A 17,594-nucleotide genomic window follows, 5' to 3' on the forward strand; every position below is an offset into this window, starting at 1 on the left:
TGACCAGCAAGTCAAAATCAATGCGAAATCAAACTTGCGTGATTTCGGTGCTATAAAGTATTTAATTAATCGTAACAAATTCCATCATTTTATATCGTTTTGATAAGCTACTCGGCAATAATACTTGAGAAATAATTGTAGTACCAACTGAGGTAAAGTAGAAGTAAGAAAATATGAAAACTAATTGAAATGAAAGTGAAATATAAAGCGGTAGCGGGATCAACGGTTGATTCTGTTAGCGTCTATGCTTTTTGATACAATAGGAAGGTCAGGAGGGTTGGGTTCAGGGTGAGGGTAAGCACATTTACAGCAAATGCAAATGCTGCATATGAAGGTTTTTATATGAACATCTCTTTATGATTTTATAAACTGTAGGAACAAAAAGAATTGATATACTGCACAGTTAACGTTACAAATGTGGGTGAAAGCACTGTAAGGTGAATAAAAAGAAAACATACAGACCCATGTTATGGCACTGTGATGTGTACAGGAATATAATATCACACAGCCCCCCACCCCTCCAACACACACACACACACACACGCATACACACCCTGTGAGATGAGAGAGACTTGTTTACTGCAGCCCCGCAGAGCTCCGGCTGGGGCTGTTTGGGATGCCCGTGGGTGCTGTGCAACTCTTGGAAGGCGGACGTGCGCTGAATGACAGTGCAGATGGCCTAGCGCCACCGCTGCCACCTGAACCTCCCCAAGCCGCCCCCCACACACACACACACACACACACAAACCCACACGTACAGTTCCGAGGTCAGAGCCATCAAAACAACCTGCCTGCGGCCGTCTCAAGTGTCAAAATAAGCCCCTGCAATCTTACCTTTTCACTTTTTAAACCCCTTCTATTTCCCTCAGCATGGATACACTCATCCCTGCTAATAATCTCATCTGTGTTATTTTCCATGGTTAGGCGCACACAACCCAAACACACACACACACGCACGCGCACAAGCCTCTCTGTGAGACACACAAACACACTGGCCTGCCGCTATCTTTTTCCCAGAATGTGATCTGTCCAGTGTTACGAGGCGTACAGTAAATCAATCCCAGAAGCATTGCATAATAGTTTGAGAGCCGTGTCCAAATACCAAAATAATCACCTTGTCAACCGGTCTGCTCTAGCTCCCAGTGGCTGCAAATAATAAAATCACAAGGTCCCTCTCCCGTTTCCAGACAAACAAGAGTGTTTACACTGAGCCACGTTATGAGTTGGGTCACCACTGTGGACAAAATAATGACAACGCGCCAGTATTACCCAGATAAGCAACATCTGGCCGACTGTAGGAGCCATAATTATGGAGCGATCACCTGTCATGTGCATGCACTTGTTCATATAAATATCCCACTTAATTATACAATGTATCATGTTTGTACTCTACACTGTTTTATAATAGCCTCCGTGTCACTGCAAAGCTGTCGTAGAAACTAAACGCAAATGTTTGTAGAGCTTTAAAAATGTTATTTGGAATCAATTCCGTAGCGTTTTACAACAAGTCAAAGTATAAATCTGTCACCAGCATTTATGATGACAGATTTACGGACTGAAAAAAAATAATACAAGAGGAAATAAAAGCATGTAAGACCGATCGATAAAGTCAGCGTGCACATTCATGAGGGTTTGGGCCTGTTAAAAAGACCGAGACTACACGAACATTTATACTGACCTGTCGCACTGACCTGCAGAGAGAAGTCAAAGCAGCTCCAGAGATGACCTAGATGAAGCACCGAACAATACGAGGGAAAGTGTTAGATGTGAGGGATCGTTGCAAAATGTATTAAAACCGGATTTTTTAACTATTGTTATTATCCCCAAAAATCTGAAAATATTACATTCCGTTGCATTCACAGTATTTCTAGCTCCCACTGTGCCGTTCCTGTGAAGATGTTTTCCTCAAAGTGAAGTGCTTTTTGAATCCTGAAGTTCTTTCACATAAAACCTTCTAAATTCTTCAACAGAGTGAAAACTTCTCTCCAAGGTCAAAGTTTGATCCGGTGTCATCTAATCTCATCTGAACTCTTTCTCCACTCCCATACTCCCCGCTCCTATCTGCATTTAACCACTTTTTTTTTTTTTTTTTTTTTTTTTGTGAGTGCTCCGCCATCACACAGGTTGTTGTTGTCGTCGTTCTTGTTGCGAAATGCAGCTTTTATTGATGTAACAGGTGCTTAGTTCGACTGTGGCAGTCAAAATAACACATCTCCTCCTCTGTTTGGCTTTCAGAATGGAAGCTAAACTTAGACATCTTTGAGGTTTTTCTGTCACTTGATGGAAGGTGATGCCAATGCATAATGCATGAGGAGAGAGGGAAGACTTCGTCTGGCTGCTTTTTATAGACCACCAAAGCCTCTGATGCCGCACACACACACACACGCACATACAGAGACGCACACACACTCAAGAGCCAACCGTCTCACTCGATGCGATGTAACCTCTCACAGATCAAGAAAGCAGGAGCAGAGGAAAAACAGGATTCCAGCAAACTGGCAACATTGTCAAGGATAAAAAAAAAAAAAAGAAAGAGGGAGAGAGAGAAAGAAACAACAAGACGAAACAGAAATGTTGACGTGCTATTTTCAGATGGCAGCGTCTTTTGATGCACGAAACCAAAAGAGAGGCAGGGGGAAGAGGGAGCAGCGGGGCTGGTGTTTGTCTCAGTGATGGGCTTTAACAGAAATACTTTATACGTGTGATCTTACATGCTCTCCCTCCTCTTTGTTCCCATCGTTCCAGCACTTCAGTGGAAGTGTCTTTAGGTCTAGTTAAAATGAAGGGAAAAAAAAGAGTTATCACACAAGAGGGGAAACTGGGGATGTCAAATTATTTGCAGGCAAAGCCGAGCTCCTGCTTTTGATTGCAGACTTTGCAAACACCATTTGCAGCCCTCAAAAGTGCAGAGTTATTTTCTCCTTATCCCTCTAATCCTTATTTAACCAGGCTGGTTGACTAAGAGCACACTGTCATTTATAGTAATGACCTGGGGGAGAAACTGCAGGGAGCTGCGCATGTACACGCTCTCACCTGTGTGCTGTCCTGCACCACCACATGGAGATGAACCTGAGTGACTCACTCATCCGAAGCCCCCGTGTCTCTCTTCGACCCGATCGGCAGAATAAGCGTTAGCTGTGTACGTGTCTGCAAGACGACAGATACGTTTCTTTGTGTTGCGACTTTATGCTTGTTTAGATAAAATGTTCCATCTCTCCGTTGTAGCGACGCAGTGCTTATGCCCCTGATAAGGTTTAGGCACATCACCACTTGGTTAGGGTTCCAAAAAAAATAATGGTCTGGCTTAAAATGACTGTTTTGGTTGCCAAAATCATGGATTGAGACGGTCCGACTTCCTGTGACAAATTGCTGGTTTTGGCCGCAGCATCACATGATGGAAACATCCCCAGGTCTCCTTAAAAATATCCACTGGCGTGACTCGAGCTGTGGTCGGCCATTTGTTGCAGGCTGTAATAACTCGTCAGATACTGACACTTTGGTTTTGTGGCCGGCCTGTCCCACCGACCTGAGGCATCAGTATCTGACAAGTTGGGAATCAGGCTCAACAACAGACTATCTTACAAATTTGGCCTTACACTGCAAGTAAAGGAATCTTTGTTAACTGTGTTATATGAGACATGTTTTACACTTCGGTGGCTGATTACTAACTGAACACTTGAGTGCAGATACTTCCAGCAGCATCTTTCTGCAGTTGTGAACTGTTTTTGCGTTCTTCATCCAGTTTGATCGCTCTAGTGATTCCCTTCAGTTGGCTCGCCCACAGCAGCTCCTCTCTTTGAATGACTTGTTCTTCAGCGGGGATATCACTCCCTCAGTATTTGGGGTTTCTGTGTCTTGCCAACGGCGTCTTTGATAATTTTCCTCCGGTAGAATTTCCTCTTGCCAGTCTGGGGATTTGAACTGCCACCTGTGGGTCACACTCTCTCTTCATTGTCACCTTTTATTGAATAAAAGGACTTTGTCAAATAGGGAAAGCACTTCACTCCAAGTGGAACTGCAGGAGAGAGGTTGAAATGGCTTCCCGAGTAACGCTGAGGGTATTAGAGAATGAATCCTACCTTCTAAGCTTTAGGGGAATCCGGGTATCTGACTGGGATTAGCTTGAAAAAGTGTCTTGCTGCCCAGGAAGCACAATTAAAAGTTCCTTGGATTATTCCCCTTCTATTACCTGAGAGCCCAAGCTCTCCTAACTGCATGTGCTTTCCTAGCAATCATGCCTGGGTGGTGATAATTAGTGCAAAAAGAAATTAGTACTTTTTTGTTGTTGCTGTTGTTTGTTTGTGACTGTGTGCCAACACAGCTGTGATGCAAAAAGCTTTTAACTCTCAGATAATTGCATTTATATTAAGACTTTAATAAACTTTATCATCAACAATGAATCATCAGGAGCACATCTCACATATTCTACACTCACTGACTCCATTCCACGTTCATATACTGTCATTTGTCATGCAAAAAAGAAAAGAAAATCAGTTCAGCAAGATGATTTAATAATCACGTCTATTTGACCCCTTGCGGAGCGGACAAGGAAGTTAAAACATCTGTGCGGGTGAATTTCTGAATATCGAGCAAAACATTCTTCAAGTAAGAAGTAAACGAGGATGTCTTGTCGTTCTCCTGTGCTCCTGTCAGGCTTCTCTTAAACAGGCAGCAGAAGTTTCTCGTCTGACAGATGATGAAATTGATGACAAAATGTATTAGGGGGGGTTCACTGTGAGACGCACTGATGACAGTCATTGATCAAGGCTCCAACTGCAAAATAAGTACTTGCAATCCCCCAACACTCGTCTCGTTTCGTATTCGTGCGCTCACCGCCGCTCTCTCCAGCGCAGCCACTCCTCCATCCGTCATCATCATCGGTATCGCACGAGCATTGTGGGTTTTTTTTCTGTCTCGTCATGTCTGAATAAAGCAATAATGAACATTTACGTAAGGGCCACTTGTATCTCATGGACAAAAAGCCTTTTTTTTTTCTTTCTTTTTTTTTTTGTTTTCCATGCCTGAAATGGGTTTAGAGCCCTTGAGGACATGCTGGCATTTCAAATTCAGTCTCCATATCCTTCAAATTCCTCTTCAAATAAAACAAAACTTTACTCAGAGAATGAGTATTGGCTCTCCTCATCCGTCCCAGATCTCTTGCTTTGTCTTTATTCTTAATAGCAGTGAGCTGGGACGCATGTCGGCGACCGGAAGCAAACCGATTTATTGTAAATGTCTTAAGAGATGCAGAGCGCTACACGTAGCGCCTTAAAGCAACGTGTAAACGCTATCAGGAGTTTGTGCAATGCATTAATTAGTACTGTAGGTTAGGACTCCTCTTGTGGGCCAACTCAGACATGACTGATTGGATTTTAATGAAACTTGCGGATATCATTAATCTAAATACTTACAGCCGGCTGTCAAAATCGCACTGATCAGATTTTGATAAAGTTTAGAGAAATCACGTATCTGACTGTCGCCGAATTACAGGTGATGTATATGTTCCTGATTGGCTGAGACGGGGACCGTGCCACTCGAGCATGAAAATGTGTTTACTGTTAATTTATATATATATCTTTTTTATTTTCTTCTCCCAAGACACCCTCGGGGTAAATTTGGGGGTGGTAGTGTCTGTGATATTATAAATAACACAGTGAGGATGAAAGGCAGTGGCACTCCCCCTCCCCATCCTCCTGTCTCTCCTCTTTTCCTCTTGCCCTGCTACTCATCTATGCTCAACACGAGTGCCTCGGCGTTTGCGTGTGTGGCTTGAATTTATATGAACGTCTCCCCGGCGGGGGACAACGGGGGCCAAGTCATTGATATGTGCAGGAGGACTCAGGATAAACAGCCCACGCCGACCGGTGTTACGCCAGCCCGCCTGATACATTTTGATTGAGCAAAGACAGAGGGGGTGGGGGGGGTGGGAGTGGGAGGGCAATGGAATTGGGGAGGCTTAAAAGCAGGGATAAAATGACAGAAAGGGAGCTCTTTTTCACCTGCTCCTCCAGACAGCCACAAAATGGACCCATGTAAATGTTAAGAACCACACATGGAGCCTCTCTAGACAAGATGTGTGTCACTGAGCTGCAGAGGGCTTCAACAAATGGATGAGGTGCCATCTTTTTTTCCCCCCATCATTGTTGTTTCTTTGCTTTTTTTTTTTTTTTTTTTTTTGAAACCTCTCTTATTTAGTTACATCAGGATCCTTTTGTTTCATTAAACCAAACCACCACTATTCCCCTCTCACCCTCTTACTTCTCCCGCCATCTTTGTCTGCGTGACATGGTCGGCGCCCTAATGGACTGGAAAATTCACGTTGACAAAAAGTCCCTCGCTCCTCCTCCCCGTCTCTCTCCGTCAGAAATCCAAAATAAGAGGTGGCGGCGGCACACTGCGCCACTTATGGCCACATTAGGATCAGCCACCAAAGTGTCACTGAATCGCCTCGTGCATCATTTTGCCTTTGTTCACCATGACAGGGAGTTGTGTGTGCGGCACTGGTCCTTTTTCCACCCCGTGCTTTTATCCCCAAATGGATGTGCCGTTGGTTGGGCTCTTCCTTCCAGAGTGCATTATCCCACTTAAAACCTTGAATCATTTTGAAACGCAAGTCTTTTTATTGACCTGTGTTGGCTATTAACATCACGTTACATGCTCTGTTACTGCCCGGCAATTATTGTTGATTGTTGCTCATTCGTTTCTTTGTTCTACTTCTTCAAGCTTCCATCTGTATTTCCATCTGTATCTTGGAAATTTTTATATTTTTCGGATTGTGCAGATTTTAACAATGGTGTTTCAGCACTTGTGGTGTGTGGTTCACAACCACCGAAGATGGAAATGGAAATATGAATAAATCTCAAAAGTCTGTGCCAAGAGGACTGCCACCTTCCTAATTAAACGGAACATTTTCCACATTTATTCGTGTGTTAAATTAGAGTTTATAGTAAATGCAGTCAACTGTAGCGATACATTTCCTCGTCCATTACACATCGTCTTCATTCGTATTTTGGGATGTGTGAATTGCAGCCGGTTCACAAGTAAGAAGCATGGTTTGTTTATGAGGGACAGCTCATGACCTGGCTACCCAGAGGCTCGGTCCAATTTAAAATGAGTTGTCGTTCTTCATTTACGCTGATTATGTCACTTGTGTTGGAAGAAGTCTTTTGCTTCAACTGACTACATTTACCATCACCACTGATTGGACATCCACATTAAATATGGAATATTTTAATGAAAAAGTTAAATTTTACTGTAAAAGATGGGACAAAACCAAATATAAAGGACGTCATCTGCGACCTGTATGTCTAAGTTAGCTGTTTTTTGGTCAGCTTCTGTGGTGACTAATTTTTTCTATTAATTCTCCAAAAAAGTATTGATCTTAGAAGATCAAAATATACAATGGTGTTGTATTCTATCCTTAAAATTACAACCTACAACGGAGGAATCTCATAGACTTTCTTTTTAACACAACTGTATCTTTGTCATTTTTCCAACAGCTCTTTACTTATTCCTCAGCGATTTAATCAGATTGAATTAAAAGTGAATTTAATTAAATAAAGAATGAAAGTTTAACAGTGTTGAAGGTCATTTGAAAATAATTGGTTCTCATCAGCCTCTATGAAACTGTTCTCAATTTCTCCTCACCACATCATCACACAAAGTTAATGTAAAGGGACCCTGTGAAATTTGGCCCATCAGTGGAAATACAGTACAAAGTTACATTAATAAAACAAGCTAAAAACCGGAAAAATTGATTTTAATCACCTTTTGTAAAGGTTTACAGTGAATGATCGAAAAAAAAGCTGCTTATTTACACATCCAGGTGACGGGGAGAAACATTGAATTCAGTTTAGAGTCGTGTTTCTGACGATTAGAAACATTTTAGTCCAATGTTAAGTCCGTTTGCTCCTTTTTTTGTCCTGACCATCACGTTTGGTGCTAAACAGGTGGCAAACCAGCAGGTAAACTGAAGCTTTTTCGCACATCAGCTGCTGCCTGCTTCCTGTTGCAGTCGATGCGAGCAAAGTTTTACCAGTCGCAAAAAAACCAAGCAATGAATTATGAGAGGCTGAAAATCTGCCTAGAGCCGAGGAAACCTTTTCCCGTCACACATATTCTTGTGATCCGTAAAATTAGAATATTGATTAGCGCGGCTTTAAGGAAACACTGGGCGCTTTTAGGAGAGAAATCAAAACAGTTTAAACAGGATACGAGGTTAATCTTTCTTCTTCCATTTATGCTAAGCTAATAGCTGAAGTGAGATATAAACAGGGATACAAGTAAATTTCTTTTACAGCTCTTTTTATCCTCACCAAATGTCTCAGATCCTCCTGCTACTTAAGACCAAGCTCTGTTCAGTGGCCCCCCCCTTTCCCCAATTATCAGTTCTTTTTCTCCTGACCAACAGAACTAATGAAGCAACACTCACACACACACCACGCAGCCTTTCTTCAATTTACCACCTCTTATCAATCGCCTCCCTTTATCTTTTAGTGTTTTCTTCTCTCCATCGCCAACCTCTCCCCCCCCCCCCAGTCCTCTCTCCCCCCCAAAGCTTTTATTTACGAACATCATTTCAGGTTGTTTTATAGCTCCCCTCACAAACGGAGGATGGAGGGGGTGAAAAATTGAAAAATAAAAGATGAAAGGATAGATGAGGATGGAGAATGATGCTCAAGGCTGCTGCGGGAGAAATAGATTTTAGGGCAAGCCATGAGAAATAAGTGCAAGTTATCAAGCGAGGCTCTGCTTGGCTTTCCTTTTTTTTTTTTTTTTTTTTTTTTTTTGCTGATGTGAAATGTTGATGTGAGCTGATGAGGGGATCAGCGTGAGTTTTCAAGTCAAGTCACTTGATTTAATGAGGTTTGGCAGTCGTTCCACTGCCTCTGTCATATCCCAATCATGAAATCTGGAGGACTCAAAGCCATCAAAGCACCAGGGAGGTCTGTGATTTATTCTATTTGTTGCAGTATATCGGTGGATCACCTTATTCTTAACAGTTTCATATTACACGTGGAGGGGCAGGTGGGACGCTCGGGTCTTTATTTCACTAAATGCAGTGGTAGTTATGATATATGGCCAGCCAAGTCCAGGGGCAAAATGGGAAGGAAAAAAAAAAGTTCTGAATTACACGCGGCAAGCTGTTACGGCTCAATAACCCAGGCCTGTAATCGGCTCACATTTCAAACACACACGCTCGCGTTCAGACAGCCCTTGGTTGGGCAGGTTTTTTTTACGAGGAAGCACACCGCACGAGGTGATCAGCATATGTTTTGTTGACATAAATTTAAAATTTATTGCCGTTGTCAAAAGTGACTGTTGGACAAAGTCGATTATTAACTGAGTAAATGGCCTGAGAGAGTTTTATGTGAACTTCCTTAATGGCTACAGTCAGTCTGTTTCAAATCACCCTCCCTCCCTCCCTCCCTGAGCTCCCACCCACCACACACACATGCACAAACACACTGACACACACCTCATCATCTATTTCAGAAGCACAACATGAAAGCAGACAGTTACGATGGGATTTGTGTGTGTGTGTGTGTGTGTGTGTGTGTGTGTGTGTGGAAGTCTATCCGAGCTAAATCACTGAGCTGAGACAAAATATTTTAGTATCCGTTTACATATCATTAAACACTGTTGATGCTGAATAACCGTAAATTATTAGATCTGATTATGCATATAAAGCATCTCCAAGTGTAGGAAATATACCTCAAATGTTTGCTGTTGTCTAATGTTGCATATTCAACTTTATTTCTTGTTTGTTTTGTAAATGGTGGGGTCGCTTACTTCTGAATCACATTCTAAGACACTCATATCTGTAGGGTGACTTCATTTTGGGCTAGTGTTGCCCATTCGGCAGCCATTTTGGCAACGCCCCTGGGCAGTTATATTGTGCTAACAAGATGATGCCCCTATCTAAATGAATGGGGAGGGAGCCTTAACTTTACTTTACTGGGACACAACAACTGCTTCAGAATGAGGTTTAAATTTGTCACTTGAAAATGACGTGACGTGACGTGACGTGTCATCAAAGCAACAAATCGCTCCTATTGTCATTTTTTTTGCGCGATTTCTTTCATTACCTTCATTTGAAAAAAGAATTTGTATATTGACTGTTAGATGCCAAGTGAAGGGCGTCATTAGTGTTGCAATAGGAAAAGCCTCCTTAAAGTCCTGAACCTTCCCTTTAACAGACTGAATTACTTGAACATGTGCTGTTGCCATTCTGTTGAACATCAAGTAATGTGCTGTTTCAGTGAGTAGTGCCAGCTATTTACTCTCAGCCAGGGACATACACACTGCACTTTGCTCATCAACACTACATTTACGGCGAAAATACATGGCGTTGCTTCCACTTCTAGTGGCCTTAATAAGTCCATCCATACCTTATCAGTGCTCTGTCTGGGGGGCACAATGGTGAGATTGAGGAGGGACACAAAAGGCCTTTGAAAGGCTTTGTGCTCTGTGTGTGTTGTGTTGTGGTTTACCGCTTGCGTGAGTTTTCCCCTTATCAGAGTGAAAGTGTGTGAGTGCATCACCTATGATCCTTAAAGGAAAAAGCACGGTTCCATTCCTTTGTCCGTTTGGTTGGTGGCCGGTGAGTTTGTGTCAGTCATGCGGGCGACTCGTCAAGATTAAATTGCTTTAAGATATTTTTTTATCGTACTGAAGCATCGGGGGTAAAAGTCAGACTTTGGTTCCTCAGAGGTAAAAAAAAAAAATAAAGGCATAATTATTTTGCACCAGTCATGGAGGAACAACTTTAACATAGAAGTAGCAGGGAAGGCAGTTTGTGTAACCACCAGTGTCAAAGTCAAAGTTGCCATACTAGTAGATGTGCTTTTTGATCCAGCAATCTGATATCTCTGCTGGTTATGGAGGAGAAAATCTGGGAAAATCAGGTAGCAGACATTTTTCGTTTAAATGTCTCACATCGTGATATAACTCTTGGACTGAATGTACTGTTACAGATTTATATCTTAACTGTGTAAGAGTTTTGTTTCCTCTCTCAGTTGTTTCATTCATCTGTGTGTCACTTTCTCTCCCTTTTTGGCTTTTCAAGTGTCCCTCTTCCCCTTTTGGGGCCATTTGGCATTTATAAGGCCTTTTAATTACTCACTGCTTGCCAAAGGGCTGTCATTCTGCCTTTAGTTTCCAGGTTCTCTCCACAAATTCTAACCACTACAACAATCATGACTTCCTACACCAATCTGCCTTTTCCTTTTCTTTTTTTTCTTACATGTCAGTATTTACCACCCTTCCTGTCAGGTTGCAGGGTGTTTTGCAGCAATTAATTGTTACTGAAGTCATACCAGACTTCATTGCTTAATCATTTCTGCAGCCGTTGCCATAAGACACGTTAATCTCTTTCTGTCTGTCTCGGTCTCATCGCCGCTCCGTCTCTCCCTACCCCTCTCGAGGCACAAAAGAGAGCTGTAAATCAATTTGCATTCGACATCTGACATCAATCAGTCATGTTTTGGGAGAGTGGCACCACCTCCTCCTCTGCGGCTTTGTTGAGAGATGCGAAGATGGATGGCTGTCATCTCGGCCAAGTTGAGCAGATCTCTTATCAAGGGCATTGTTTCCCCAAGAATGCCTCGTGTTGTCTGCCAGAAGCACGAACTCACCTGAGTATAAGAGTTTTGTGCCCTTCCCGTACGAAAATCCGGGGATCGTATTTTTTCAGCTTTGCATTGAAGTGCTCAGTATAATTTACATTTTGAAAGCATGCAAATCAAACCACAGCCTAATCGGTTAAAGAGTCATCAGTGGCACAACCTTACTTTTTACCTGGGGAAGCATTATTATCGGAAAGGTGACGCTTGTTTTTGGAGTCCTCGCGGTGTGAAAGAGCAACAGTTTTGGGAGATGAAATGTGCCAAACCTTAAAGGAGCACCAGCTTGACAAACAATCATTACAATCGTGGGTGTGCGTGCCTTTGTGTGCCTCACTCAAGGCAAGGTATTTGAAGTTCTCGGGAGGTTTAAGGCACTGTGGCAGTTGTTTGGCAATTCGTGTCACCTTAATTGCTTGAGAGCACTTTCAGATATCTCCTAAGAATAATATGCTTTGTACTGAGCCGTGGGGTCTTTGAGGATTTCGTAACATGAGGCCAGACTTTCTGTTGTCAGATGTTATTTAGTTACCCAACCTTCAAGGCTTTTACCACATAATCAAATATTGAACCTTAGTCTTGTCTGACCTTGTGCACTTAAACTATGTTACAGCCTAATGACTGTCTATTTGGGAAAGACAATTCGTAGCACATCAGTTTTTGCTTGGAGCTACACATCGCCTTATAGTTTAGACAGCAGTAGTCAAAAACTGGCCCATAAATGGTTCATAACACTAAGTAGCTGTCTTATGTGTTTGCCTGAATAAATCATTCTATTTCCCTTTATAGCTCCTTATCCATCTGCAGCTCTTGAGATGTGGGGAGTTGATAATACCTCTGCTTGAATAGCACCTTGTGATTTACAGCACCAAGTCATGGTCTGGTGCTCCCTATAGAATATATGTGGTAGTCCGACGGCTTGTTACACTGATGGTTATTGTTATGTGCGGATGTTATGATGGATGGAGTGTCACACTTTCTCTCAGATTGCAAAACTTTGTAATGCTGGAGGGTCCTTTAGTTATGAGCTGTAAAAAAAAAATAAAAAATAGCCACTTTGTTAGAAATGCCAGCATCTGTTTGAGTGACGTGCATGCACATTAAGCTGCGCCCGGTCAGAACGGCACTGTTTAACAGAGTCCTGACAGTGTTTGTTTTGTTCTCCGTCAACAGGAAGATGCACAGTGGAATGAAGACCTACGGCTGTGAGCTGTGTGGGAAGAGCTTCCTGGACAGCCTCCGTCTGCGGATGCATTTGCTGTCTCATTCAGGTACAGAAATCAAACCAACCCAAAACCGCAACACCATATTCTGGTTGCTGTTGAGCTTCAGGCAATGACTGATGGGACTTTTTAAACAATAAGGCATCCATTGCTATTTTATGCATTTACATTTTAACACTATACTTTTAAGTTTCACAACTGTCAAGAAGGAGAGCTACTACACCAACTTTTAGTGAATTAAAGTAATTTGAAACTCAAAAATCTGCAATGAAATTAAAAAGGTCTGTAAGCAACTACTGACAGAACCAATCTTTTTGCATGTTTTTTTTTTATCACAAACCATAATATTTCTTACAACACTCCCAATCTTGTTGCAGATGGGTTTTTTTATTGGTTCACATTGATTTTACTGTGGTTTATGACTGTATGACTTTGTTGTTCATTTCAAACCACATTGCCTTCCAATGGAACTGCAAGTGTGCCAAAAGTTAAACTTGTCTTGATGTGCTCTCAGATAAACTTCTAAGTCAAGATTTCTTAAGCACTTAAGTGGAATCAGAATTCCCCCGATATGTTTACTAGCCAGCACAAGTCTTATAAGCTTTTTTATTTATATTTTTTCACCCTCCAGACCTGAACCTAAGCACCTTTCACATCTCTGAATGATGATTTTGATAGTCATTTAAACGAGTAATGTTAAGTATATATGTGATTTAAAAGAAATTTACATAAAGCAACATTACCTAAAAATTGGTATTTTGTGCAGTTTGGTGCCCCCACAGTTTTGTGCACCACTGTTGCAAATGCAGATCCCAGGTCTGTAACAATTTCTCAGATGTAATGTAGATGCTAACTTCAAACAAACCCCAGTGCGTCATAGTAATGTTATGTGTCGAAAATGTATCTACGTACCCAAATGTACATACCCCTTGACTGAAGTTGCATGCAGAAACAAGTGATGGGGGCGTGGAGTGAGAGAGACAACATTCACTGTATTACAACACACTGTACCATCAACATGATGGTGAAGCTGTTATTTTAAGGGGGTTTTTTTTTTGTTTGTTTTTTTTAAAGTTACATAATGTTGCTTTAGCATGCAAAACCCTTGGCATGGTGAATCTCTTTTCCTGCAGATTTATACTCTCACGCACCGACGCAAGGAAGCTTTTACTCTCGCATGTCGCAAATTTGTTTTACAACCATTCACAGATTCACAGTGATTAATTCACTGCGAATACATTACATAATGCATAGGTACCGAACACAGATTTTCACATGATTTATTTACAGTAGATGTCGGCTTTAAAGTTTCTGCAGCCTGAGAGCTGAATAAAGGGTTGACTTCCATATGCTTTATCTGACTATAAATATACTAGTTTTGATTATGTGAAAGTGGAGCATAACCCAGTTTCAGTGATTTGTGGATTGAACAACCTTAAAGCTGAGCAGCTCTGGGAAACTCAACTAAAGAGGGGCCTGCACATCATCATCCTGTCATCCTACACCTCCGTGACATTAGAGGTCCGAAAGGCAGTAGAAGTCAGAACACAGGACACATTGATTGGCCCGGTCTGACACTGTTGCACCCACCCCCAAACACACACACACACACACACACACACACACACACACACACTCCCCAGCGGTCCCTCTGCTCTGAGCCTACTTAGCGCCGCACTGCTTTAATGGCGTGGACCGTCTTTTATAGGCAAGCAAAGAGCTCCTCACTCCTAAGGCTCTAAGTGCAGATGGTTTATTGAGACACTGTAAAAGCCATGGGACCTCTGAGGGAACCCCTTCCTCACACACACACACACACACACACACACACACACACACACACACACAAACCCCCAAATCCATGTGTTGGCTCAGAAATTGAGCCGATCTGTTTGGTGGTCCTGCATGTTTTCCAATGGGACACAGTAAGTGGTCTGAATTGTCTGCTTGTCATTGTTGTTGCTGACGATGGTGGGGATACAACACCAACACACACACACACACACACACACACACACCCCCACAGCCAACTACTGTCAGTAAGCAGAAAAACGATAATTGTCAGTATCATCGTCTTTGTTCATATCTCACCAAAAACTTAAACAATGACTGAGATGCATGCTGACACTCCGGCTAATGTTGTGACAAAGATGAATGACAAACACACGCTGAGCCAGTGAATTGGCTCCGCACACAACCCAGCGTGTCAAAAACAAAAGTTGCTCGGAGGAAATATTCACTGCTTATTCTAAAATTGCATTGTGTTCTCGCAATCCCCGCTGCACATACATGCTCAGTCACTTGTCAAAGCAGAAAGATGGGAGCTCCGTCACCCAAGCATATATTGGATGCTGAATGTTTTCGGAGGTTGTGTCAGACGTGACGTCCAGGCCTGAAGGAATCTGTTCTGGCTCCCGTCCTGTGTAACATCATATTGTGTAATTCAGGGGCAAAAGTAAGCATGAAGGCAAAGTTTTCTTTAAGTCAGGAGTCTTGTTCGGAGTGGAAGCTGAGGGTGAGTCGAGGTAACGCATGTTGCCCTTTTCCTGAGGTGTGTGTCTGCGAGTGTGTGTGTGTGTGTGTGTGTGTATGTGCAGCCCTCTGCATGCTTGAGTGGAGATATGCTTTAAAGAGTCGTGCTCCTGCCGGCTGACATGGGTCTCAGGCCTTGTCCACACGTATATGGATATTTTTCTAAATGGTAAAAAAATAAATCCCAAAATAAAACCTCCGTCCACATGACCTTAGTTTTACAAAATATCCTCCCACGTAAGAGAGCGCAAAAACAATTCAACCAAACCAATATGTGGCAATAAAGTCTGTGTAAACAAGAAGTCCACCACCACCAGAGAACATACTCGGCATTCAACGTGAGCTTATTCTGTTTAGACAACGTGATCCAATACTGTAGAAAACTGCAGAAAAAGTTGTAAACTTGCAATCAAAACTGTAGTGCTAACAAGAAAAAATTACATTTGTGCTAACCAAACATATACAAACCCATTGGAAATTTAGGTGATGACACTGTTATGTTGTTCTTTCAGTGACCTAAAACGCTGTTTCCACATAAATGATAGGCCAAAACACTGAGGAAAATGCTCAATTTGCGTTCAGTTGGCCGGAGCTAAACCAGACAAACTTTAATTTGATAATTCCCTCCTCATTCTGATATTTTCTTGTTAGGAGTTCCTGGATTGCATCCGGGCTTTTCGTTTTCAAAGAGCGCCATATTTAATGTTATATGGAGAGTTAGCAGACCTCTAAAATTTTGATCACCCCATTTGTATCAATGTAAGCAGACAAGTGGACTTAATTAAAGGCATAAAAGTTTATACTCACTGCACTCAGTAAATTAAAGTGACAAATAATGCCATTGACTAAAAGCCTTGAGATGAAATGTTAAGTGCTGCCTGTTGCAAAAAAATCAAATAAAGGACAAAGAAAATAAATGAATGGATCATAGTTTGTCAATCATTTCTCAAGTTTTCTGACAGTGTTTGCCAACAGCTCCTCTGATATCATGTGCAACTGATTGCAGCGAGCTGACAGCGCTCAGATGAAATCATGTTTAATTTTGAGCGAGGATCAGGTCTAATTTGAGGTAAAAGGCATGAGGAAGGAGAAGGGCGATGGGTGCGTGAGTTTCTTAAGACCAGGGAGGTATGTTTAGTGAAGTAGTTTGAAAAAAAATAAATAAAAAATGTGTGAACATGATTTGGATGAAAGTCAGAACATACAGTTCTTCCAGAAGGTGTCTGGTGCCATCTGAGTAGATTTTCAGAGAGAAGGTAAATCTTTTCGAAAGATCTTGCGTGATATCAACAGGTTTAATAATAACTCACAATTTGTACCCATTGACTTGAGGTGAAAACTTTGCTGATAGGAGATCAAATGGAAAAACAGAACATCGAAAACTCGAGGAAGAACCACACACTCCACCTTGAGAGAGGCAACCGAGCGGAAGATGTGGGCAGTGTATTTTTAGCAACAGTGGCAGCAAGTGCACAAACTTTTTTTTTTTTTCTTTCGCTCTCTTTTTTCCCTCTTTCCGAGCGGGGCTGTGTTGACGCACGACATCAACCTGTACTGTTACACACATCAGTGTTGATTCATAGCCGCTTTGGTCTGGCGTAAAAGGCAAGACAAGCGCTTCTGTCGAGACGAGCAACGGTTAGGGAAGAGACAGCACTGAGGCAAAGCTCCTTTGATAGTTTTTGTTGTCTTTTTTTTTTTTTCTCCCTCCTCCACCTCCACCTCCACCTCCACCGTTTGACTTTCAAGGTTTTTTTGTTTTTTTTCTCGCGTCTCGATTTTTATCATGCCTCTCTGTAATGATGACACTTCACCGAGTCCCAAAACCCTCAACCTCAGCCCCCTCCTCCTCTTCTTCCTCCTCCTCCTCTTCCTCCTCCTCCTCCACTGCCGCCGCCATCATCCTTCAGCTCGCCTCAGAAAAGACAGAATATTGGGGAGATGAAGCGAGAGAGTGGAGAGGCTTTTTGGTATGCGCAGCGTGTCGTGGATGTGGAACGTTTCAGACGCAGCCACTGCCGCTGCCTCCTCCCTCCCCTCCGCTTTCCACTCTGTCTCTCACTCTCTCTCTGTCTGTCCGTCTTTCTGTCTGTCTGTCTGTCTGTCTGTCTGTCTTTCTGTGCTTGTTGTACGGAGGACTTGGCTGCTCGCCAGTCTGGGCTGCCTGCCACCTCTGAGGGTACAGTATGTACAGTCTACCTTGTGCCAGCTATTT

At 42.4% G+C, this 17,594-nt stretch overlaps 1 protein-coding gene across 1 annotated transcript in view; it reads left to right on the forward strand.

Moving 5' to 3' along the window:
• Positions 1–17,594, forward strand: part of zbtb16a (zinc finger and BTB domain containing 16a) — a 162,602-nt gene that overhangs the window by 46,896 nt on the left and 98,112 nt on the right. The window contains exon 3 of the mRNA XM_030437911.1: positions 12,798–12,895. Within this exon, the coding sequence (XP_030293771.1) occupies positions 12,798–12,895 (98 nt within the window). The remainder of the gene's footprint in view (positions 1–12,797; positions 12,896–17,594) is intronic.

This window comes from Sparus aurata, chromosome 13 (assembly GCF_900880675.1).
Source record: "Sparus aurata chromosome 13, fSpaAur1.1, whole genome shotgun sequence".
Taxonomy (NCBI): Eukaryota; Metazoa; Chordata; class Actinopteri; order Spariformes; family Sparidae; genus Sparus; species Sparus aurata.